Raw genomic sequence first — 27,806 nt, 5'->3', positions numbered from 1 at the left:
AGACGTTAGAACAAAATGAAAAAAACAGATAACTGGTTGAAATAATTAGATGGCAAAAACAGGTAGCCCAGATATTCAAGCAGGCCGCCGTTCTCTTCAATATTATATGAACTAGTATTTGAACGAAGAATATTCTTTTCGATAAATTCTCATCAGGTTCTACAGTTATATATCCAAATTAATAATCCGAAAAAATGGCCAGGTTAAGGGCAAAATACATCGTTTAGAGCATGTGAATTTAGGATTGTGATAAATAAAATACAATAAAATTCTTAATGTTAATATGACTCATATCCATGATCTTGGTGGAGCTTTGTTCTCTGAGCTGGATGGTTTGGTCGTGTCTTTTGGTCCTCTATGACGTTGGTATTTGCGGATTCTGTAGTGTGCATCCGTTATCATTAGGTGCACCATTTTTCTTCCACTTTGCTCAGCTATTTTCCATCCTAATGGGCAGTTGATTGGAGGTCTATATCTTACATTTGTTGGTAGAACATGCTGGCGAAGACATTCATGGAGAAAATATAGTTGTTCTCGAGTGGAAGCCTTCCTTTTGGCGAAATTCTCCCATTTTCGAACAACCAGAAGCGTATTACGCTCATATGATTTTGAGATGGTGGAGAAGATTTGTAGCTCAGGTGGATGATCCATGATCAGAATAAATATGGGTCAAATAAGGTGAGACAGAAATAATAGTGCAATTACAATTCGATCAAATAAGTAAGACGTAATACGGAGGGAGGAATGCGAAGTGAATGAATCATGTATAGGGAGAGATTAATGATGTTTAACCAATAATACGAATAATAATAATAATAATAATAATAATAATAATAATAATAATAATAATAATAATAATACAAAGATTTATGAATAAAGATAACAGGAACAATTACAATTGACTACGAAAGGTCATAGTCAAATTGGGTCATTCAATAGTTAAGATTACGATTGATTAATTGGCCTTGATGTTGGCCAGGGGAGGGGGAGTGGCTGAACATATTTCTTCTGTACGCATAGCCCAGGTTTCTTAATTCGGATGGCTACTGCTTCAGCTGTTTGAAGGACTTTCAGTCTGACCGATTTTGGCAAAAAATTACCTTATAAATAATTGAAAAAGATTGGTTTATACTGGCACTATGACCCGTTTGTACTAAATGGGCCAATATTGAGCTGTTCAGCTTCTTCATCGAACCTTTATTTAGCCACACTGGAAGGTGTTCACGAGCACGAAAATGTAAATTCCTAGAACTTCGACCAATATAACTCACTCCACAGGAGCAGTTGAACTGATAAATACAAAATCAGGTGGTCATTCTAGGTAATTCATCTTTTAGCTTCGGTGTAACCATTGGGCGCGTAGAAAATACTAATCGTAGTTCTCCGGCGTTAAAAGACTTTTGTATTGTCCTACGAAATCTCTGAGTTAGTATTTCGCTAGCCGCATCCCCTCTGAATTGTAGACGCATGAACAGGGATTTCTTCTTGACTGTTTGTATTTCGCCTACTTTCGCCTTCGTGATCATATATTTAATTATAAACTTTCTAGGGTAGCCGTTCTCCCTGAGATTATTATGCAAGGTGGTAAGCTCTTGTTCGACTATATCAGCAGAACATATAGTGCGAATACGGTAACTAAGGTTTTTGATCAAATTTCGTTTGTACTGAAGAGGTACAAAGCTCAGGAAATTCGTATACTGCCCAGTCCATGTACTTTTTCTGTTTATACTCCTTTTTAACGATCCATCCACTTTCCTAGTCAAGAGAACATCCGAAAAGGCTATTCGGCCATCACTCTCTTCTTCAGATGTAAACTGAATGGCTGGATGCACTTCATTAAATCGCCTAAGAACCTCTTGCCGTGACGTAATATCTTTACAGAGGATGAAGGTGTCATCCACGTATCTACAGTAAAATGTGAAGATTATTCGCAACTTCATAGCGATGAGGCTGCCTACCCGTTTGAAACGTAAGTGATTACAAGCTGGTTCTAGGATGGAAAAGAAAGGTGTTGAGCCAATTTTTTCTAACAGACTAAATCTCGTACAAGATAGTTTAAACCAGTCGACAAAAAGAATGTAGTTTGGGAATATGCAACTTAGTAATTTAGAGTTAGATCCAGAGGGATGTGTCTTACGGAAAAAAACAATATTAGCTAGAGCATTGCGATAGATCTATGAGGCTTACTGTGCGTCAGTAGTTAGTGTATGCAAGCAAGGAATATCTGTGTTTCGAATACTTGAAATCTGATCACGTAATAGAAGGTAGCACAACACCAGAAATCAGTAACCCTTTACTATTGAAGATTGATGATGGAAGTTGTAGTATAAGTCGAGTAAGCTGCCCAATCAGTTAGAATGTTAGCTTGCTCCCATGTAGCTTTTGCGTGCTATGTAAAACGGACAGATACAGTGGCAATAGCAAGTGTAAGATATACGAGCAAACTTCAATCAAGTTCGAGGAAATTGAAAAACGACGTTTTATGCAGAAGCTAGTATGGCTAGTTTTGACTAAGGGAATTAAACATCATAACTAGTTCCTGTCATATCAGATTTAGTTCTCATTTAGGTGGGCGGACTGTAGTGTCGATTAGCTGAGGTATAGAAGGCAAACTTGTGGTAAGTAGTATTCCAGACCCAGGCTTTGAAAATATATTTTAGAGTGACTATAACGAAGGTGGTCGATTAGGCGTATCCGTGTACGTTCTACTTCTTTCATAAGTATGTATATCAAACTGTGCATTAATACTGTCAACGACTTAGACTATTTGGTTATGTTTCATTTTATTAGTGTGACCATCACTGCTCGTCGTCGGGTATATATTGTTTCCAAACGATTAGCCTGGATACAAGTATTTTGGAAATAGCTTAAATGTTTTTGTATTTTGTTTTCAGATTATATCGTCCTACATTGTCTATAATAAGTTGATATTTTATTCAGCTAGTTTTTGTTTTTGGATATATGCATTGAGTTCTCGTCAATTTAGTTCTAGTGTGAACTACTTGCTTTGGGATTAGGGAAATCATAGTGCCCTAATACTGTTATCCATCGTCATACACATCAATAGTTTTAAGTGCAGACTAGATAAGAATCTTCCTGTATGTTTTTCTTCTAATTCAACCCATGGCGTTATCAGTGAAGTTACTTAAAAGGAGCCATCGGTCCGGACATTTTGAATACTGTTGTTTCAGTCAGTCAGCTACAACGTAGGACCAGGCACATAAGTGCATCGGTCCAAGTTGCCATATCACATTAGCACAACAAGATGGACACCGAATTCATAAAAGTAGTTAATTCAGAGGTGGTAATATATAAAAGAAAGATTGCAATAAGGATATAGTACAGGAAGAAAGAATTAGTTCGTAGAAAGAAAGATAAGAAGCGATTTTAATCTCTTAGTTTAAGGGAAGACAGGGAGTGTATACACCGACGCCATTGTGATCGATTCTGAGCCATGTCACCAAGAGTCTCCAACCATTGGTTACGATAGTCACGCGGACCCCAACCAAGTAGTCTGCATCTACCAACATGGCTCAGACTAGAAGTTAGTGACTTCAGGCACTGATGCCACGTTTTGGTTTGGCCGCCCCTAACTTTCTTCCAACCATCTCCAATACCGGATAGCATTGCACGTCGTGGTAGTCGGTGTTCAGACATACGTAACACGTGGTACAAGCATCTCAGTCGATGAATATTCACAACCTCTAACAGCACTCAAGTCCACTCTACTGTTGTCTCAAATAATTTAAAACTATTCTAAGCCGTGACACTACTCTGACTAATCCCACGCAAGCCAAATAACAAATCCGAAGTGTAAACGGTTTATAAATACGAAAATTCATAGTGGTTCTGGTTGTTGAGTGCTTTAGTATCTGGTCGCAAGTAGTCAGCAGATATGATCAACTTGCATTTTACCAAAAAAGAACTAGGACCTCTCAGTCAAACTTCAAGTTCTCTCTCTCTTTCTGCAGGCCTTGAACGAACCAGTATGCAGAGTTTTCAGATTTTGAATAGCATCGAGGTACTTTAAGGAATCATTGATAACGGGTTTTCCCATAAATTTACTGTAACCTATGAATTTCTGGTTACTGATAATGGACCATCTGTCACTGGTCTAAAAATGTTGAAAATGCTTCAAGTATAATTTTCCGTAATGAACTGCTTAAAAACTAAGTAACTAAAAAATTGCACATCGAAAAATTGTTCACAGCTTCAAAAATTGCATATTCTAATATTGACACAGAGAATATTCATTTTTTGAAACTACAATCTGATTTATGGACGATTGAATCAGTTCTAAGATTACGATTCTTGGATGGTGTCTCATTTTAACATTATAACTGGTGTTAGTGTGTAGTAATAACCTTAATTCTATATTTTTACTCTTAATTTATAACTCTAACATCTAGTCTGTATTCCTCATGCTAATTTATAACCATATTTTCACAGTAGTCAGTGGTTGAAATTCATCATACACATATCATTAAAGAAATGGTCTTTCTATATGATGAAAACTAATTTGAAGATTATTCAACACATATGTATTTCACAGATTGAAATCATGAGTCAGTTGAAGCTAGACCACCATTGAAAACCTGGAAGCATTGGACGGCCGTTTCGTCCTAGTATGGGACTCCTCAGCAGTGCGCATCCACGATCCCGCACCACGCGGGGCTCGAACCCAGGACCTACTGGCTTCGCGCGCGAGCACTTAACCATTAGACCACTGAGCCTGCATCCAACGGTGTTAATGTCTAACTTCAACCAATCCACTGTGTTCTTTCTGACTTGTATGGTGATCGATCCGTTTATGACTGACTATCGGAATATGTATTGGAAAGTTATGGGAATTACTTAATAATATATCAGTTACAATTTACCTTATTCTGTTTTCGAAATGCAATTCAATTCATCAACTATTTTCTTTTATGAGAAAAATTTCTAAGGTCTTCTGGTTAATCTTATCGGTACTTTCAACATTCTATTAAATGTGTTACATGTAACGTCTAATCCACGAATATAATACTTTAATTTAGTTAAAGTACTATATCCACAAATTGAAGCTGCGGTTATAAGAGACTATAGATATGAAATGTTTTGAGGTGTATATTGTATCTAAACAAATTATCTTTTAATGATTCACTATAACTTCAATCAAATACTATTAACTCATTGTCATTCACAGATACCTTTATAGGTTATTTTTTTTATTTCAACACAGATATCGGTACAAATAGGCACCAAATACATATGCGCCACACAAATCTCATTCGATATGTGTGAGGGCTGTGATACTGCCCGGGTACCCAAATCGAAGCAGGTGGTTTTCTTAGGGGGCCACTCCTCGATCCTTCGACCTGAAGGTCTGATCCACAAGGCAGTGGAGCATCGTCAGGAGATGCAGTCCCATGGAAGCCGGTGACCAACAATTGGTTCATTTGTTCCCGCAGGATACTGGAGCCCATGTAAACCATTGGTTTGGAATCCGGTTAAAGCGTCGGACATTCGCTTTTCGTCTTCTCATTTTTGTAAACAGCACCCCCTCCACGAGAAGGCAGTGAATAGGACTTCCCTGGCAGAGGCTATAAACGCGTGGCGGACTCTCTCCACTCTCGGCCGTACCTGGGCATTTGGGGGCCTTATAGGTTAGGGTAATTTTATAATGGTTTTTAGGAGAACTAACCGGATATCATTTAAACTTTTACATGATAACTAAAAACAATAAAACTCAATCCTATTTCATAAGAGAGTCAGACACCCACCCCATCACCAACAACCACCTACTTGACTAGAACGAGTTCCATCCCACATTATTCTCATTGTGAAGAAAATAATAAAAAAAAATTTATTTATTGCAATATAAGTTTTATTGAAAATAAACTATTCACTACAAAAAAAAATGTACTTCATTAAAAAAAATTAATAACAAACATTAACTAAACTAATATTGATTAAGATAAATTAATAAACAATAATAAATCAATAAACGATAATAAATAAATAAATAAGGAAAATTTATGGATTATTTAAGATGATTTAATGTTAAAGCGGCATTTCTTTGACGATATTTATAAATGATTCCAATAACAATTGCAATTAGTAAAATTCCAGTAGCAGCAGCAGCTATGGCGATGATAGTTCCGGTGTGATCTTCTGGAACTAATGAGTAAATAATAATAACAAAAAAGTATAATTAAAATCAGATTTATTTATATATTTAAACACATGAACATTAGTACAAGGAGGTACCGAATAGATATACGCCACATAAATCATTCGATTTGTATGAGGGCTGGAATATTGTCCAGGTGCTTAAACTGAAACAGGTGGTTTTCGTAAGGGGCCATACCCGGAACCTTCAACCTAAAGTTCTGATCCACAAGTCAATTGAGCAACGTCGGGAGATACAGTCACATGGTATGCAGTGACCAATAATTGGTTCATATTGTCATTTTTTCCTTCGGGATACTAGAGCTCATGTGCATCATTGGTTTAGAATTAGGGTTATCCAACTCCCCTAGATAAATCCTCCATCTCCAATAACCCGGTTAAAGCACCGGACATTCGTATTTTGTCCTCTCAGTTTCGTAGTTAACATTGATGCCGCGAGAAAGCAGTGACTAGAAGTTCCGTGGGAGTGGTTGTTTACGCATGGTCATGTGAAAGCATTTCGAGAGAGAGAGGTGGCTCTCCTCACTCTCGGCTGTACCAGAGCATTTGGGGGAAGAACTAATCAGGTATAAGATAATAGGTCTTGGACTTTGGCGCGAAATTCATTCATCCATTTGGATAAATGGTGTTTTGGTATTATAACTGATGTCAGTTCATGATGAAAACCCTAAATCTCATTTCTAACCTTAAGCCCATCAATTGTCATTCATAATTCTAATTCCACAAACTGGTTTATAACCCTTATCTGGTCTTAGTTATTAGGTGAACACACGTAGAATTTTTTACAAAAAGAATACACCACTAACTGGTTCTTTATTCAGTTATTCAATACAAATCTATCATAGTAGTATGTTTTATAACCTAAACGTAACTTACACAATCTGTTATAGCAGTATTGGGTTGTGGCGATTATTATATTTTTTTGATTGAGATCATGAACCGACTGATGTTAGACCGCCATTGAAAACCTGTAAAAGTAATGGACTGCCGTTTTGTTCTGTTTTGGGATTTCTCAGCAGTGCTTATCCACGATTCCGCTCGTGAGGTTCGACTCATGATCTCGACCAACATATAATTATCTCCACAACCCCGTACTGATAATTACCGTGTGCTCACTAGTGACTAGCTTCGTGAGAGAATTCTCGGAGTTCTAGTTAGAAGTCGTGACCAATGGAGCTAGTCCGTGTCAAGTAGAGATAGCTATCTACCTCAGTATAATAGAAGATGGTCGCGCAATTTCGTGGATTAGTTGAGGTTAGACATTAACAGTGTGGGATGCCGGCCGGCTTAGCGCGAGACCGAAGTCCTCGGGTTCGAATCTGGTGATCGGGATTGTGGATGCACAATGATGAGGATTCCCATACTAGAACGACATGGCCGTCCAGTGCTCCCAGATTTTTATTGGTGGTCTAACATTAATATTAGTATTGTAGTGAACGAGAACACTAGTTGGGACAATCAAATGTATTTTATTATCATACTATGAATATTTTATTTGCAAAATATCCATTAATTGTTTCGGATTTTGTTATTATTTCATTTCTATATCAATCACTCTCTGTTCGTTTTCTCTTCTCTTCTCAACCTTCTACCTTCAGTCATTTCACTTTCGGTTGATGACACATACTACTTATATCTATCAACATCAGTAGCATACATCACATTATATGTGTAAACAAACAAAACGAAACAATGAATAAGGATTAATTAATTCAGTGTCAATGTGTCACTAATATTAGTAAAATGAACGTTTCTATTATCTTAAGGTATATAGGTTTCTTTCTTTATATCATCTTAAGGTATAAGTCTAATCAAAATATGTTTGAATGTTTCCATTGATATTTATGTCTGTAATTGATCAGTCTCTCTTATTGGCACATGTGTATTCTGTGCTGATTGCGTCGATATTGATATTTAGTCAAAAAGATTATCAGCAAAGATAGTATATAATGAGTAAGATAAGAAGTGCACAAACCTACGTTTACATAAAAATAGTCAAGGTTGATAAACGAATAATTAGGAAGATCAAGAATATAGCTTGAGAAGAATGAATAAATTGCTCTGTTCGAATGTTAGAATAATTTATGTGGGCTTGACATGGTACTAGACACTACAAGCTAATTAAATGAGCATTAATATAGATTAATTGATTGAGAAAAAGAGACTAACCTTTTTTCGTACGTTTCTTCTTCTTCTTTATTATTGCTATATGATAATTAAATAAAAGAGACAAGAAATGATCAATTAATCTCATAGGATTACTACCCTCTCAGTGAATGCAAATAAACACAAACCAACAATGAAAATATAAATCAATGTATTAGATGTGATACAAAGAGTATGATTGAAGCAGGAAATTGTGTACAGTGTAACGTGTGTGTGTGTGTGTGTGTGGGTATGTATGATGTTAATCGTTATGGTTGTGTTGATTGTATTCTACCTGAATCTTGATATTATGAATACGATCTGATCAAATCAGCATGGATATTAATTAATGAAGGTATAAAACGAAACTCACTTTTAGTTTTTAATACAATCGTTTCTATATTTTGATTAAAAATAGTGAGAAAAAGATTAATGAATAGATAAATGTGTTAGTTCAAAATGAGACAGAATAATGTATACCACAATCGTCATAAACGTAGATGCTTCTATGATATAATGGTTTAACTTACCTACCCTAATAACTCAATTGAGGTGCATTAGCTAGAATACGTGTCTCTTGATGTCCCATCATACTAGACAGGTAGATTGGAAAATGATAGAAGGAAAAGCAGAAACTCGAAAGTGAAGTCGTACTGTTGGCTGTATATAGCTGTGTTGAATGAAAGGTATATTTTTCAGACAATCAACATCTAAAGCGATATTACTTTCTTTCAACGATATATATGTGATTTTTTTCCCCAGTCCTTTATTTATGTGGCTTTCCTAACTCTTTTTCTACCACTTTATCAACCATTCACTTAGTCAAATATCTTAATTGCTTTTTTAATTGATGTCCCGAACGACTATAAGTTAGACAGCAAAAATCTCGGAGAGTTGGATGTCTGTTTCGTTCTTGTATAAGACTCCCCAGTAGTACGCACCTACAATACCACAACTGAGAATCAAACCTAGAGCAAATGATATCACGTACAAACTCTTAACCTATAAACCACTGAGCTGAAATCTGAGAGTCTTAAAGGCTAACGCTAATCAGTAGACTATATTGTTTTCGGTGGGTAACGTCATTGCATCATCTTGCTTTTGAGATGGTCAGATATACTTAGTTTAAAAGAAAAAATAATAATTCCATGAAAATTTTTTTTACTAACTTTTAGTTTCCACATTAGATAACTTCAGTCCGGTTTTGTTGTCTGATTTCTCATTACCAGAATTAATAATATTTGTAAATGCTTCTGTAGTCAGTTCTTTTCCTTGAGGAGTTGGAATTTCTATATTCGCTGTTCCTTGAATACCTTGTTCTCTATTTTGATTTAAGGTCGCGTCTACCTGTCTTTTCAGACGATTTGAGGACTCAACTGGTGTGAATGTAACATTAGTACATTTTGCATCGTTTGACAATGATGGATTTCCAAGTTTCAAACTACTTAAAATCTGTGAATTTTATAAAAACGGATAACAAATTACTAATTAACGTTTTAATCAATGAAGGAATCATTGGATTTTAGAAAATTATGAGTGACAACTATTCTTGTGCGTTGGTCATATGTGCCAATCAGTAATCATTACTACTATAAATATATTATTTATTTATTTAGTTGAACACATAAATATTGGTACAAGGGGGCACCAAATATATATGCGTCACATAACAACAATGAGAATGGGAAAACAAAAAAGGAAGGTAAGGAGCGTAAAAAAAAAGAACAATAACGAACAGATTACTGTAAGGTAGTGTAATAATAATAATAATAATGGGGGAAACGGAAAGGCACAATCAGAAGAAATCTTTCGGTTCAGGAAGATACAACCACTTTTTTATGAAGTAAAAGAAGGTTACAGCAGGATCGCCACTGGCTTCTATTCTGAACCATATCTGATAACGTCTCTAGCCACTGTGTTGCACCATCTCTAGGACCCCAACCAGGGAGTCATGAAGGCACAACAGATGCCAGTCCTGTGCAACTTTAGTTCATGCCACGACACCATGTCATATAACGACCACCTCCTCTTTTTCCAACCAGCCCCAGAGTCGGCAAATAATGCACGACGTGGAATTCTCTGGGACGACATTCGTAGAGCATGTTCAAGCCACCGAAGTCGGTGTTTCAAGATGGTGACACCAATTGCATTATCGTCTCTGCGCCCGAACACACGATGCCGAACCTCTGCATTACTGACATGGTGTTGCCACTGGATGTCAGCAATCTTTCGGAGACAACGATGATCGAACACAGAGAGTCGTCTAACGTCCTCAACTCGGAGAGGCCAGGTTTCACAAGCATAGAGCAGAACTGCTCTCACCGACGCGTTGTAGATCCGACCTTTTACAGCCAGACTAACATCACGAAGGCGCCAAAGGTGGCCTAGATTGGCATAAGCCGCTCTAGCTTTCACTATTCGTGCATTGATCTCATCACTCTCACCCCCACCAGCACTTATGCAGCTACCCAGATACACGAACTTCTCGACTACGTCTATGTGCTCACCATCCAGGGTGAGTACAGGATTGGAATCCTGCCAGTCTTGTAGAAGTACTTTGCACTTCGAAGGTGCAAAGCACATACCATACCTACGGACACTGATTACCAACTGATTAAGTGAGGATTGCATGGCTTAGGCATTATTGATAAGTATGACGGTGTTCTAACATATGGCGGAGAGTGAAGATATGATCAGTACATCCTCGACGAGAACGAATATTATTATTAAATAATCAATCGTCAGTGAAATTCCCACACTTTCTCTCAATTCTAATCTTGATGATATCAGTTCATAATTCACTAGACAAGTATGACTCCTTCAATTGATTATGGAATAAACTTATCACTGATGAAACCTTTTATTTAAAAAAATACAATTACTAATTTTAAGTAATGGATTGTGGAGATTGTTAAATTTTTGATTGAGATCATGAATCGATAAATGTTAGATCATCATTGAAAACCTGAACGCATTGTACGATCATTTTGTATATAAATTCTCAACAGTGCTCATCCACAAACTTACATGCAGATTCCACAGAAAATTTTATAATTCTATATAAATTTATTCATTAAATACATACCATCTTTCCATGTAAATCAATCAATGCCCAATACGAATGATTAACAAGTTAAATGGAGAGTAAGTGATGGCAACTGATTCATATGTTTACTATGAAGTCTAGAATTACATTCACATATACTATCTATAATTAACTATCTATTGAAAGCAAATTTACAAAAATAATATTATACTCACTGAATCACAAAATATAGCTGCCAAATTAATATAAGCTGGAGTACTTGTATTTGTCAATTCAACTGACCAATATTGTGGTAATGTTTCATTCTCTATAGCCAATACTGACTTCACTTCAAATGTTGGTACTATAGAAATATATAGAAAATCAAATAGTCGTAGTTTCTGTATTATTGGCAAATAAAAGTTAAATTATAATAGACATTTACAATTATTAGGAAATTATGTAACCAGTGGAGCTAATCCTTGTCGGGTAGAGACAGTTATCTACTTAAGTACAATGGAAGTTGGTCGCGCAATTTCGTGGATTGGTTGATGTTAGAAACTATCACCATTGGATGCCGGCTCAGTGGTCCAGTTGGTTAAGCGTTCGCGCGCGCGAGACCGAAGGCCCTGGGTTCGAATCCCGCTCGCGAGATCGTGGATGCGCACTGCTGAGGAGTCCTACAATAGGACGAAACGGCCGTCCAGTGCTTCCAGGTTTTCAATTGTGATGGTCTAACATCAATTGGTTCAAGATCTCAATCAAAAAATTATGTAAAAAGCGAAAATAGATTTAAGAATTATGTGTATAATACAATAGCAACTATCAATATAACAGGACTGGCAAAAAAAAATTGCAAAGACAAATTAAGAGAAAAGAAAGAAGTATACAGGAAAAGACAAAAGAAAAAAGTATAAAAATGAAAAGAAAAGAAGACTGTAAAAGATGAAAATATACAAAAAAAATAAAATAAAATAAACAATAAACCAGTTTGAAGGATTTGACAAGCATATTTAATAAATAAACAAGAGTAAAACATAAGAAATTCATAAGAATTAAGATAGAAACAAAACAAGATTTCATAAGAAGCCAGATCGAGAGAAACAAAAAGAAAATCTGTGACAATGAGAACGTGAAGGAAAAAATATTAAAGCAACAGTAAATAGAAATAAAGAACGTGGAATATCTAAAATATAAACAGATACATAGATGTATGAAGTAAAACTCGAAGCCAAGAACAAATGATAAACATCAGAGTGTACGTATAACATTGAATGTGTCAGGCTAATAAAGCATATACCAATATGTATTGAAAAAAACAAACAATTATCGATTAAATTGCGGAAAAAACAAATGAAATATAAGTAAACAAAGAAAAGAAAAGGAGCATCAATAAAAATTGACACAAATAAAACATCGCATCCTCACCTTCAACAATAATATCCACAGCAATTTCGCGAACAGGATCACCTTCATTGATATCTACAAGGTGATTGATTGAAAACCGTGAGTCAAGTGGTCAATGCACACATGAATATTCCACTCGACAATGAAAGTGATCAAATGAGATTGACTTGTGCGTGTCGAGTGATCAATGAATGTTGTGTGATTGTGAAATTGTCAAGTGTGAATGTGCAGAGAGAGAGACAATGTGTGTCAGACAGTTTGTCAGGTGGAAACACAGACGGTGGACGAACAGACAGAAAGACAGTGAGGCGGATAGACTGTCAGACAGACAGAGAGAGACAGACAGACCGACCGAGCAGTAATCGGCAATATTGTGTGACGACCGACGTTGTTGTGAATGGAGAAGGAGATTGTGAGCGCTGGTGATGTGAGGTGGGAATGTCGTGGATTCATGTAGATTTGAATATAAATATGTTTATGTTTATATGGCTATATGTTTAGTTGGAGAGGGAATGTGTTATATGTGGAGGAATGTGAATGAAGCAATGATTGATTTGATAGTGAAATGTGTTTAATGTGTGATGTTTGATGGTTGTGTATGTGTAGAATAGAGGTGATATGAAGTGGTTGAGTGAGTGATTGTGTTAATAATTGAGTAATCTAGTGAGCGAGTCAGTGAATGTGAGTGATTGTGTTTCGCAATGTGTGCGTGTTCACTTGTGTGTGTATATATGTATGTATGTATGTGTTTGTGTGAATGTGTCAGATAAATAGAGCGTTTGTGTGTAGTTGTACCGGACTGATGGTTCACACGTGTGTCAGATAGTCAAAACAATATGAATATACATTGATGCAAATGATTTATGAGACACTTACCACCATCATTAGAATCCTCCTTTGCTTCTTCTTCATTGTTGTCACCTAGATTCGCACCTACAAGGTGATTGATTGAAAACCGTGAGTCAAGTGGTCAATGCACACATGAATATTCCACGCGTATACAGCCTCTGCCAGGGAAGTCCTACTCATTGCCTTCTCGTGGCTGGGGTGTTGTTTACGAAAATGAGAGGACGAAAAGCGAATGTCCGGCGCTCTAACCGGATTCCAAACCAATGGTGCACATGGGCTCCAGTATCCTGCGGGAACGAATGGCGTATGAACCAATCGTTGGTCACAGGCTACCATGGGACTGCATCTCCTTACGATGCTCCACTGCCTTGTGGGTTAGACCTTTAGGTCAAAGGCTCGGGGAGTGGCCCCCTAAGATAACCACCTGCTTCGGTTTGGGCACCCGGGCAGTATCACAGCCCACACACAAATGATGAACTCTATGTCCATGGAAATTACCTTTGTCGCTTTGAAAAACAATCAATTGATTCAAATTATGATCACTACAATTATTGTCATTATTAATACTAATATTATTATTACTACTATTATTGTCATTATTGTTATTATTATCATTATTATTATTATTTTCCACATTATTAACCTTCTTTTATACTTATACAGCGGCTCGTCTTTGTGGAATTCCGACTGTATCTAAACGTTCTCGAGTCACTGTCCGGTTGAAAATTGTATGTTACCACCGAATACGAGGACTGAAGCAGATTTTCTGAAACCACGTGCACCATTCAAACTGGCTGCCTTCAACGTTCGCACATTTATGCAGGTCGGACAACACATAGGGCTGGCTATGTCTTTGGAAAGTCTTAATATTGATGTTTGTTGTCTATCCGAGACCTGTATTCAAGACTCTGGCGAAGTACTAAAAATTCGATCTCCATCTGTCGCTTCGAAAAGCTTGTTTTACGTGCGCTTATCCGGGAACCCTGTGGCATCTTCGTCTGGTCTCGCTGGCGTTGGTGTCACACTAAGCGCTAGAGCTGAGGCAGCACTAGTCGATTGGATCCCCATTAACAGTCGGTTATGTGCTGTTAGATTAGAAAGTTCCATCAAAGTGAGAAGAAATCGGCGTGAGAAACGATGTCTTTTCGCCATCTCCGCCTATGCCCCGACAGATTGCAGCCCGGATGCAATCAAGGATGAGTTTTACCACCAGTTATCTGTTCTTCTCCAGAAAGTGCGTTCGACAGATATTGTAGTACTAGCAGGAGACTTGAATGCTCAGGTCGGGCGTCTAGGCACAGAAGAGAGTCGTTTAGGTGGCCGATGGGGACTCGTTGGTCGCAGGTCAGATAACGGGGACCATATACTGCAACTGTGCACAGACCACAACCTGTTTCTGGCTAGCACTAACTTTCGGCACAGTCATCGCTGATGTGCCACCTGGCGTCCTCCCTCTGCATCTCAAGCCTGGACTCAGATTGATCACATCGCGATCAGCTACCGCTGGCGTGGTTGTGTACAAGACTGCCGCTCCTTTTGGAGTACCTATCTGGACTCTGACTATGCCTTGGTCTGCGCCAATCTTGCCTTACTTTTCAGTGGACAACGAAGTGAACGCCATCAACGGATTGATGTTAGCAAGCTGGTTGCAACTTCTGTTGCAAGTAAGTATCGAACCGAGCTAGCCTCTAGGCTAGCTACCACTCCACCGAAAAGTATAGATGAGCATTGGTTGCAATTGCATGACGCCATGAAAATGGCGGGAACAGTCAGTTGTGGGTTTGCGAAACGTCCCGCTTTTAAGCACTGGGTTTCTTCTGGTTCCTTACAACTCATTGAAGCCCGTCGGTCTACTCCGGGTAACCGTGAGTTTGACCATAAACGAAGGATTTTACGTAAGGAAATCGGGCAAAGCTTGCGTAAATACCGAGAAGCCTGGTGGTCGATGCGTGCTAATGAGCTGGAAGTAGCAGCTGCATCTGGTAACTACCGGAAGCTCTTCCAACTCATCCGAGCCACTGGCAGCAAGAAGTCTGGTGTGAGTGAAACAATCTGCGAGGATGATGGGATGCCAATCACTAACATCCATCGGCGTCTTGGACGATGGGCAGAATTTTTCGAAGGGCAGTTCAACTGGCCTGCTGCTCCGGCAACATCGGTCAGACTGTCCTGCCCTCCATGGCCGGTGACGACTGATCCACCAAATGAGGAGGAAGTCCGCAAGGAACTCCAACTCTTGAAGCGTTACAAATCACCTGGCCCAGATGACTTACCTCCGGCTCTTTTTAAAGATGGTGGTGACTTTTTGACTAAGGAATTGACGACGTTGTTTACAAAGGTTTGGGAACTAGAGAGTGTACCAACGTCATGGAATGAGTCGATAGTTGTCCCTATCTTTAAAAAGGCTTCACGTCGTTCTTGTAACAACTATCGGGGATAAGTCTACTTCCGATTGCGTCCAAGCTATTGGCTTCCGTCATTCTTCGTAGGTTGTTCAAAATCCGAGAAAAATTGACTCGCGAGGAGCAGGCTGCGTTTCGTTCTGGTCGAGGATGTACTGATCATATCTTCACCCTCCGCCAAATGTTAGAACACCGCCATACTTTTCAAAAGCCAACAATCGTATTGTTTCTTGACATTAGGGCTGCCTTCGATTCGTTGGACAGAACTGTTCTCTGGGATTGTCTATTGAAGAAGGGTGTGTCTGAGAAGTTTATTAGCATCCTAAAAGCCCTATATACAAACACCTCAGGCAGAGTGAGGGCATACAACCACCTTTCTCCATTGTTCCATTCGAGCAGTGGGGTTAGGCAGGGTTGCCCAATCTCACCATTCCTCTTCAACTTTGCCATCGATGACATTCTGGAAATAGCTCTGATGAATGTAAGTAATGGTGGTGTGGATCTGTTGCCTGGAGAAAGACTTCTCGACCTTGAGTATGCGGACGATATTGTCTTACTGCGCGATAATGCCCAAGCCATGCAATCCTCACTTAATCAGTTGGCAATCAGTGTCCGTAGGTATGGTATGTGCTTTGCACCTTCGAAGTACAAAGTACTTCTACAAGACTGGCAGGATTCCAATCCTGTACTCACCCTGGATGATGAGCAGATAGAAGTAGTTGAGAAGTTCGTGTATCTGGGTAGCTGTATAAGTGCTGGTGGTAGCGTGAGTGATGAGATCAATGCACATATAGTGAAAGCCAGAGCGGCGTATGCCAATCTGGGCCACCTTTGGTGCCTTCGTGATGTTAGTCTGGTTGTAAAAGGTCGGATCTACAACGCGTCGGTGAGAGCAGTTTTGCTCTATGCTTGTGAAACCTGGTCTCTCCGAGTTGAGGACGTTAGAGGACTCTCTGTGTTCGATCATCGCAGTCTCCGAAAGATTGCTGACATTCAGTGGCAACACCATGTCAGTAATGCAGAGGTTCGGCATCGTGTGTTCGGGCACAGAGATGATAACTCAATTGGTGTCACCATCTTGAAACACCGACTTCGGTGGCTTGGACATGTTCTCCGAATGTCGTCCCAGAGAATTCCACAACGTGCATTATTTGCCGACTCTGGGACTGGTTGGAAAAAGCGGAGAGGTGGTCAGTGCATGACATGGTGTCGTGGCATGAAAGAAAGCTGCAAAGGACTGGCTTGTGTTGGTCCTTCACGACTCCCTGGCTGGGGTCCGAGAGATGGTGCTACACAGTGGCTAGAGACGTTATCAGATATGGCTCAGAATAGAAGCCAGTGGCGATCATGCTGTAACCTTCTTTTACTTTCTTCATAAAAAGTGGTTGTATCTTCCTTAAATGAAAGATTTCTTCTGATTGTACCTCTTCGTCATTAATCTCTTTGTTTTGCGTTCCTTAGTTTTTTTTTCATTTTTTTTCTTTCTAATTCTCTTCGAATTCCCATTGCTTTGTGTGGCGCATATATATTGGCGCTCTCTTGTACCAATATTTATGTGTTCAAAAAAATAAATAAATAAATAAATTGTTGTCACCTAGATTCGCACCTACAAGGTGATTGATTGAAAACCGTGAGTCAAGTGGTCAATGCACACATGAATATTCCACTCGACAATGAAAGTAATCAGATGAGATTGACTTGTGCGTGTCGAGTGATCAATGAATGTTGTGTGATTGTGAAATTGTCAAGTGTGAATGTGCAGAGAGAGACAATGTGTGTCAGACAGTTTGTCAGGTGGAAACACAGACGGTGGACGAACAGAGGAAGAGACAGAAAGACAGTGAGGCTGATAGAGAGGCAGAGAGAGGGAGAGAGAGAAAGGGAGCGAGAGAGACAGAGAGACCGATCGATCGATCGATCGACCGAACGAGCGAGCGACTGAGCAGTAATCGGCAATATTGTGTGACGACCGACGTTGTTGTGAATGGAGAAGGAGATTGTGAGCGCTGGTGATGTGAGAAGTGGGAATGTCGTGGATTCATGTAGATTTGAATATAAATATGTTTATGTTTATATGGCTATATGTTTAGTTGGAGAGGGAATGTGTTATATGTGGAGGAATGTGATTGAAGCAATGATTGATTTGATAGTGAAATGTGTTTAATGTGTGATGTTTGATGGTTGTGTATGTGTATAATAGAGGTGATATGAAGTGGTTGAGTGAGTGATTGTGTTAATAATTGAGTAATCTAGTGAGCGAGTCAGTGAATGTGAGTGATTGTGTTTCGCAATGTGTGCGTGTTCACTTGTGTGTGTATGTATGTATGTATGTATGTATGTATGTATGTATGTATGTATGTGTTTGTGTGAATGTGTCAGATAAATAGAGCGTTTGTGTGTAGTTGTACCGGACTGATGGTTCACACGTGTGTCAGATAGTCAAAACAATATGAATATACATTGATGCAAATGATTTATGAGACACTTACCACCATCATTAGAATCCTCCTTTTCTTCTTCTTCATTGTTGTCACCTAGATTCGCACCTACAAGGTGATTGATTGAAAACCGTGAGTCAAGTGGTCAATGCACACATGAATATTCCACTCGACAATGAAAGTAATCAGATGAGATTGACTTGTGCGTGTCGAGTGATCAATGAATGTTGTGTGATTGTGAAATTGTCAAGTGTGAATGTGCAGAGAGAGACAATGTGTGTCAGACAGTTTGTCAGGTGGAAACACAGACGGTGGACGAACAGAGGAAGAGACAGAAAGACAGTGAGGCTGATAGAGAGGCAGAGAGAGGGAGAGAGAGAAAGGGAGCGAGAGAGACAGAGAGACCGATCGATCGATCGATCGACCGAACGAGCGAGCGACTGAGCAGTAATCGGCAATATTGTGTGACGACCGACGTTGTTGTGAATGGAGAAGGAGATTGTGAGCGCTGGTGATGTGAGAAGTGGGAATGTCGTGGATTCATGTAGATTTGAATATAAATATGTTTATGTTTATATGGCTATATGTTTAGTTGGAGAGGGAATGTGTTATATGTGGAGGAATGTGATTGAAGCAATGATTGATTTGATAGTGAAATGTGTTTAATGTGTGATGTTTGATGGTTGTGTATGTGTAGTATAGAGGTGATATGAAGTGGTTGAGTGAGTGATTGTGTTAATAATTGAGTAATCTAGTGAGCGAGTCAGTGAATGTGAGTGATTGTGTTTCGCAATGTGTGCGTGTTCACTTGTGTGTGTATGTATGTATGTATGTATGTATGTATGTATGTGTGTGTGTGTCAGATAAATAGAGCGTTTGTGTGTAGTTGTACCGGACTGATGGTTCACACGTGTGTCAGATAGTCAAAACAATATGAATATACATTGATGCAAATGATTTATGAGACACTTACCACCATCATTAGAATCCTCCTTTTCTTCTTCTTCATTGTTGTCACCTAGATTCGCACCTACAAGGTGATTGATTGAAAACCGTGAGTCAAGTGGTCAATGCACACATGAATATTCCACTCGACAATGAAAGTAATCAGATGAGATTGACTTGTGCGTGTCGAGTGATCAATGAATGTTGTGTGATTGTGAAATTGTCAAGTGTGAATGTGCAGAGAGAGACAATGTGTGTCAGACAGTTTGTCAGGTGGAAACACAGACGGTGGACGAACAGAGGAAGAGACAGAAAGACAGTGAGGCTGATAGAGAGGCAGAGAGAGGGAGAGAGAGAAAGGAGCGAGAGAGACAGAGAGACCGATCGATCGATCGATCGACCGAACGAGCGAGCGACTGAGCAGTAATCGGCAATATTGTGTGACGACCGACGTTGTTGTGAATGGAGAAGGAGATTGTGAGCGATGGTGATGTGAGAAGTGGGAATGTCGTGGATTCATGTAGATTTGAATATAAATATGTTTATGTTTATATGGCTATATGTTTAGTTGGAGAGGGAATGTGTTATATGTGGAGGAATGTGATTGAAGCAATGATTGATTTGATAGTGAAATGTGTTTAATGTGTGATATTTGATGGTTGTGTATGTGTAGAATAGAGGTGATATGAAGTGGTTGAGTGAGTGATTGTGTTAATAATTGAGTAATCTAGTGAGCGAGTCAGTGAATGTGAGTGATTGTGTTTCGCAATGTGTGCGTGTTCACTTGTGTGTGTATATATGTATGTATGTATGTGTATGTTGTGTGAATGTGTCAGATAAATAGAGCGTTTGTGTGTAGTTGTACCGGACTGATGGTTCACACGTGTGTCAGATAGTCAAAACAATATGAATATACATTGATGCAAATGATTTATGAGACACTTACCACCATCATTAGAATCCTCCTTTTCTTCTTCTTCATTGTTGTCACCTAGATTCGCACCTACAAGGTGATTGATTGAAAACCGTGAGTCAAGTGGTCAATGCACACATGAATATTCCACTCGACAATGAAAGTAATCAGATGAGATTGACTTGTGCGTGTCGAGTGATCAATGAATGTTGTGTGATTGTGAAATTGTCAAGTGTGAATGTGCAGAGAGAGACAATGTGTGTCAGACAGTTTGTCAGGTGGAAACACAGACGGTGGACGAACAGAGGAAGAGACAGAAAGACAGTGAGGCTGATAGAGAGGCAGAGAGAGGGAGAGAGAGAAAGAGCGAGAGAGACAGAGAGACCGATCGATCGATCGATCGACCGAACGAGCGAGCGACTGAGCAGTAATCGGCAATATTGTGTGACGACCGACGTTGTTGTGAATGGAGAAGGAGATTGTGAGCGATGGTGATGTGAGAAGTGGGAATGTCGTGGATTCATGTAGATTTGAATATAAATATGTTTATGTTTATATGGCTATATGTTTAGTTGGAGAGGGAATGTGTTATATGTGGAGGAATGTGATTGAAGCAATGATTGATTTGATAGTGAAATGTGTTTAATGTGTGATATTTGATGGTTGTGTATGTGTAGAATAGAGGTGATATGAAGTGGTTGAGTGAGTGATTGTGTTAATAATTGAGTAATCTAGTGAGCGAGTCAGTGAATGTGAGTGATTGTGTTTCGCAATGTGTGCGTGTTCACTTGTGTGTGTATGTATGTATGTATGTATGTATGTATGTGTGTATGTGTCAGAATGTCAAATAGAGCGTTTGTGTGTAGTTGTACCGGACTGATGGTTCACACGTGTGTCAGATAGTCAAAACAATATGAATATACATTGATGCAAATGATTTATGAGACACTTACCACCATCATTAGAATCCTCCTTTTCTTCTTCTTCATTGTTGTCACCTAGATTCGCACCTACAAGGTGATTGATTGAAAACCGTGAGTCAAGTGGTCAATGCACACATGAATATTCCACTCGACAATGAAAGTAATCAGATGAGATTGACTTGTGCGTGTCGAGTGATCAATGAATGTTGTGTGATTGTGAAATTGTCAAGTGTGAATGTGCAGAGAGAGACAATGTGTGTCAGACAGTTTGTCAGGTGGAAACACAGACGGTGGACGAACAGAGGAAGAGACAGAAAGACAGTGAGGCTGATAGAGAGGCAGAGAGAGGGAGAGAGAGAAAGGGAGAGAGACAGAGAGACCGATCGATCGATCGATCGACCGAACGAGCGAGCGACTGAGCAGTAATCGGCAATATTGTGTGACGACCGACGTTGTTGTGAATGGAGAAGGAGATTGTGAGCGATGGTGATGTGAGAAGTGGGAATGTCGTGGATTCATGTAGATTTGAATATAAATATGTTTATGTTTATATGGCTATATGTTTAGTTGGAGAGGGAATGTGTTATATGTGGAGGAATGTGATTGAAGCAATGATTGATTTGATAGTGAAATGTGTTTAATGTGTGATATTTGATGGTTGTGTATGTGTAGAATAGAGGTGATATGAAGTGGTTGAGTGAGTGATTGTGTTAATAATTGAGTAATCTAGTGAGCGAGTCAGTGAATGTGAGTGATTGTGTTTCGCAATGTGTGCGTGTTCACTTGTGTGTGTATGTATGTATGTATGTATGTGTTTGTGTGAATGTGTCAGATAAATAGAGCGTTTGTGTGTAGTTGTACCGGACTGATGGTTCACACGTGTGTCAGATAGTCAAAACAATATGAATATACATTGATGCAAATGATTTATGAGACACTTACCACCATCATTAGAATCCTCCTTTTCTTCTTCTTCATTGTTGTCACCTAGATTCGCACCTACAAGGTGATTGATTGAAAACCGTGAGTCAAGTGGTCAATGCACACATGAATATTCCACTCGACAATGAAAGTAATCAGATGAGATTGACTTGTGCGTGTCGAGTGATCAATGAATGTTGTGTGATTGTGAAATTGTCAAGTGTGAATGTGCAGAGAGAGACAATGTGTGTCAGACAGTTTGTCAGGTGGAAACACAGACGGTGGACGAACAGAGGAAGAGACAGAAAGACAGTGAGGCTGATAGAGAGGCAGAGAGAGGGAGAGAGAGAAAGGGAGCGAGAGAGACAGAGAGACCGATCGATCGATCGATCGACCGAACGAGCGAGCGACTGAGCAGTAATCGGCAATATTGTGTGACGACCGACGTTGTTGTGAATGGAGAAGGAGATTGTGAGCGATGGTGATGTGAGAAGTGGGAATGTCGTGGATTCATGTAGATTTGAATATAAATATGTTTATGTTTATATGGCTATATGTTTAGTTGGAGAGGGAATGTGTTATATGTGGAGGAATGTGATTGAAGCAATGATTGATTTGATAGTGAAATGTGTTTAATGTGTGATATTTGATGGTTGTGTATGTGTAGAATAGAGGTGATATGAAGTGGTTGAGTGAGTGATTGTGTTAATAATTGAGTAATCTAGTGAGCGAGTCAGTGAATGTGAGTGATTGTGTTTCGCAATGTGTGCGTGTTCACTTGTGTGTGTGTATGTATGTATGTATGTATGTGTGTGTGTGTGAATGTGTCAGATAAATAGAGTGTTTGTGTGTAGTTGTACCGGACTGATGGTTCACACGTGTGTCAGATAGTCAAAACAATATGAATATACATTGATGCAAATGATTTATGAGACACTTACCACCATCATTAGAATCCTCCTTTTCTTCTTCTTCATTGTTGTCACCTAGATTCGCACCTACAAGGTGATTGATTGAAAACCGTGAGTCAAGTGGTCAATGCACACATGAATATTCCACTCGACAATGAAAGTAATCAGATGAGATTGACTTGTGCGTGTCGAGTGATCAATGAATGTTGTGTGATTGTGAAATTGTCAAGTGTGAATGTGCAGAGAGAGACAATGTGTGTCAGACAGTTTGTCAGGTGGAAACACAGACGGTGGACGAACAGAGGAAGAGACAGAAAGACAGTGAGGCTGATAGAGAGGCAGAGAGAGGGAGAGAGAGAAAGGGAGCGAGAGAGACAGAGAGACCGATCGATCGATCGATCGACCGAACGAGCGAGCGACTGAGCAGTAATCGGCAATATTGTGTGACGACCGACGTTGTTGTGAATGGAGAAGGAGATTGTGAGCGATGGTGATGTGAGAAGTGGGAATGTCGTGGATTCATGTAGATTTGAATATAAATATGTTTATGTTTATATGGCTATATGTTTAGTTGGAGAGGGAATGTGTTATATGTGGAGGAATGTGATTGAAGCAATGATTGATTTGATAGTGAAATGTGTTTAATGTGTGATATTTGATGGTTGTGTATGTGTAGAATAGAGGTGATATGAAGTGGTTGAGTGAGTGATTGTGTTAATAATTGAGTAATCTAGTGAGCGAGTCAGTGAATGTGAGTGATTGTGTTTCGCAATGTGTGCGTGTTCACTTGTGTGTGTGTATGTATGTATGTATGTATGTGTGTGTGTGTGTGTCAGATAAATAGAGTGTTTGTGTGTAGTTGTACCGGACTGATGGTTCACACGTGTGTCAGATAGTCAAAACAATATGAATATACATTGATGCAAATGATTTATGAGACACTTACCACCATCATTAGAATCCTCCTTTTCTTCTTCTTCATTGTTGTCACCTAGATTCGCACCTACAAGGTGATTGATTGAAAACCGTGAGTCAAGTGGTCAATGCACACATGAATATTCCACTCGACAATGAAAGTAATCAGATGAGATTGACTTGTGCGTGTCGAGTGATCAATGAATGTTGTGTGATTGTGAAATTGTCAAGTGTGAATGTGCAGAGAGAGACAATGTGTGTCAGACAGTTTGTCAGGTGGAAACACAGACGGTGGACGAACAGAGGAAGAGACAGAAAGACAGTGAGGCTGATAGAGAGGCAGAGAGAGGGAGAGAGAGAAAGGGAGCGAGAGAGACAGAGAGACCGATCGATCGATCGATCGACCGAACGAGCGAGCGACTGAGCAGTAATCGGCAATATTGTGTGACGACCGACGTTGTTGTGAATGGAGAAGGAGATTGTGAGCGATGGTGATGTGAGAAGTGGGAATGTCGTGGATTCATGTAGATTTGAATATAAATATGTTTATGTTTATATGGCTATATGTTTAGTTGGAGAGGGAATGTGTTATATGTGGAGGAATGTGATTGAAGCAATGATTGATTTGATAGTGAAATGTGTTTAATGTGTGATGTTTGATGGTTGTGTATGTGTAGAATAGAGGTGATATGAAGTGGTTGAGTGAGTGATTGTGTTAATAATTGAGTAATCTAGTGAGCGAGTCAGTGAATGTGAGTGATTGTGTTTCGCAATGTGTGCGTGTTCACTTGTGTGTGTGTATGTATGTATGTATGTATGTGTGTGTGTGTGTGTGAATGTGTCAGATAAATAGAGTGTTTGTGTGTAGTTGTACCGGACTGATGGTTCACACGTGTGTCAGATAGTCAAAACAATATGAATATACATTGATGCAAATGATTTATGAGACACTTACCACCATCATTAGAATCCTCCTTTTCTTCTTCTTCATTGTTGTCACCTAGATTCGCACCTACAAGGTGATTGATTGAAAACCGTGAGTCAAGTGGTCAATGCACACATGAATATTCCACTCGACAATGAAAGTAATCAGATGAGATTGACTTGTGCGTGTCGAGTGATCAATGAATGTTGTGTGATTGTGAAATTGTCAAGTGTGAATGTGCAGAGAGAGACAATGTGTGTCAGACAGTTTGTCAGGTGGAAACACAGACGGTGGACGAACAGAGGAAGAGACAGAAAGACAGTGAGGCTGATAGAGAGGCAGAGAGAGGGAGAGAGAGAAAGGGAGCGAGAGAGACAGAGAGACCGATCGATCGATCGATCGACCGAACGAGCGAGCGACTGAGCAGTAATCGGCAATATTGTGTGACGACCGACGTTGTTGTGAATGGAGAAGGAGATTGTGAGCGCTGGTGATGTGAGAAGAGGGAATGTCGTGGATTCATGTAGATTTGAATATAAATATGTTTATGTTTATATGGCTATATGTTTAGTTGGAGAGGGAATGTGTTATATGTGGAGGAATGTGATTGAAGCAATGATTGATTTGATAGTGAAATGTGTTTAATGTGTGATGTTTGATGGTTGTGTATGTGTAGAATAGAGGTGATATGAAGTGGTTGAGTGAGTGATTGTGTTAATAATTGAGTAATCTAGTGAGCGAGTCAGTGAATGTGAGTGATTGTGTTTCGCAATGTGTGCGTGTTCACTTGTGTGTGTATGTATGTATGTATGTATGTGTGTGTGTGTGAATGTGTCAGAGAAATAGAGTGTTTGTGTGTAGTTGTACCGGACTGATGGTTCACACGTGTGTCAGATAGTCAAAACAATATGAATATACATTGATGCAAATGATTTATGAGACACTTACCACCATCATTAGAATCCTCCTTTTCTTCTTCTTCATTGTTGTCACCTAGATTCGCACCTACAAGGTGATTGATTGAAAACCGTGAGTCAAGTGGTCAATGCACACATGAATATTCCACTCGACAATGAAAGTAATCAGATGAGATTGACTTGTGCGTGTCGAGTGATCAATGAATGTTGTGTGATTGTGAAATTGTCAAGTGTGAATGTGCAGAGAGAGACAATGTGTGTCAGACAGTTTGTCAGGTGGAAACACAGACGGTGGACGAACAGAGGAAGAGACAGAAAGACAGTGAGGCTGATAGAGAGGCAGAGAGAGGGAGAGAGAGAAAGGGAGCGAGAGAGACAGAGAGACCGATCGATCGATCGATCGACCGAACGAGCGAGCGACTGAGCAGTAATCGGCAATATTGTGTGACGACCGACGTTGTTGTGAATGGAGAAGGAGATTGTGAGCGATGGTGATGTGAGAAGAGGGAATGTCGTGGATTCATGTAGATTTGAATATAAATATGTTTATGTTTATATGGCTATATGTTTAGTTGGAGAGGGAATGTGTTATATGTGGAGGAATGTGATTGAAGCAATGATTGATTTGATAGTGAAATGTGTTTAATGTGTGATGTTTGATGGTTGTGTATGTGTAGAATAGAGGTGATATGAAGTGGTTGAGTGAGTGATTGTGTTAATAATTGAGTAATCTAGTGAGCGAGTCAGTGAATGTGAGTGATTGTGTTTCGCAATGTGTGCGTGTTCACTTGTGTGTGTATGTATGTATGTATGTATGTATGTATGTGTGTGTGTGAATGTGTCAGAGAAATAGAGTGTTTGTGTGTAGTTGTACCGGACTGATGGTTCACACGTGTGTCAGATAGTCAAAACAATATGAATATACATTGATGCAAATGATTTATGAGACACTTACCACCATCATTAGAATCCTCCTTTTCTTCTTCTTCATTGTTGTCACCTAGATTCGCACCTACAAGGTGATTGATTGAAAACCGTGAGTCAAGTGGTCAATGCACACATGAATATTCCACTCGACAATGAAAGTAATCAGATGAGATTGACTTGTGCGTGTCGAGTGATCAATGAATGTTGTGTGATTGTGAAATTGTCAAGTGTGAATGTGCAGAGAGAGACAATGTGTGTCAGACAGTTTGTCAGGTGGAAACACAGACGGTGGACGAACAGAGGAAGAGACAGAAAGACAGTGAGGCTGATAGAGAGGCAGAGAGAGGGAGAGAGAGAAAGGAGCGAGAGAGACAGAGACCGATCGATCGATCGATCGACCGAACGAGCGAGCGACTGAGCAGTAATCGGCAATATTGTGTGACGACCGACGTTGTTGTGAATGGAGAAGGAGATTGTGAGCGATGGTGATGTGAGAAGAGGGAATGTCGTGGATTCATGTAGATTTGAATATAAATATGTTTATGTTTATATGGCTATATGTTTAGTTGGAGAGGGAATGTGTTATATGTGGAGGAATGTGATTGAAGCAATGATTGATTTGATAGTGAAATGTGTTTAATGTGTGATGTTTGATGGTTGTGTATGTGTAGAATAGAGGTGATATGAAGTGGTTGAGTGAGTGATTGTGTTAATAATTGAGTAATCTAGTGAGCGAGTCAGTGAATGTGAGTGATTGTGTTTCGCAATGTGTGCGTGTTCACTTGTGTGTGTATGTCTATATGTATGTATGTATGTATGTATATATGTATGTGTGTGAGTGTGTCAGAGAAATAGAGTGTTTGTGTGTAGTTGTACCGGACTGATGGTTCACACGTGTGTCAGATAGTCAAAACAATATGAATATACATTGATGCAAATGATTTATGAGACACTTACCACCATCATTAGAATCCTCCTTTGCTTCTTCTTCATTGTTGTCACCTAGATTCGCACCTACAAGGTGATTGATTGAAAACCGTGAGTCAAGTGGTCAATGCACACATGAATATTC

At 39.3% G+C, this 27,806-nt stretch overlaps 1 protein-coding gene across 1 annotated transcript; it reads left to right on the top strand.

Annotated features, from left to right (window-relative positions):
• Positions 1 to 88: 88 nt before the first annotated feature.
• On the top strand, positions 89 to 19,134 carry MS3_00000671 (uncharacterized protein). Its single transcript, XM_051208351.1, has 2 exons — positions 89 to 13,180; positions 18,019 to 19,134. Exon 1 carries the CDS (start codon positions 12,872 to 12,874, stop codon positions 13,172 to 13,174), a length of 303 nt encoding a protein of 100 aa, XP_051064709.1. The 5' UTR covers positions 89 to 12,871; the 3' UTR covers positions 13,175 to 13,180; positions 18,019 to 19,134.
• The last annotated feature ends 8,672 nt before the right edge of the window (positions 19,135 to 27,806 follow it).

Source organism: Schistosoma haematobium, chromosome 5 (assembly GCF_000699445.3).
Source record: "Schistosoma haematobium chromosome 5, whole genome shotgun sequence".
In the NCBI taxonomy this organism is placed as follows: Eukaryota; Metazoa; Platyhelminthes; class Trematoda; order Strigeidida; family Schistosomatidae; genus Schistosoma; species Schistosoma haematobium.
This window is presented reverse-complemented; position numbering and strand designations above follow the sequence as displayed.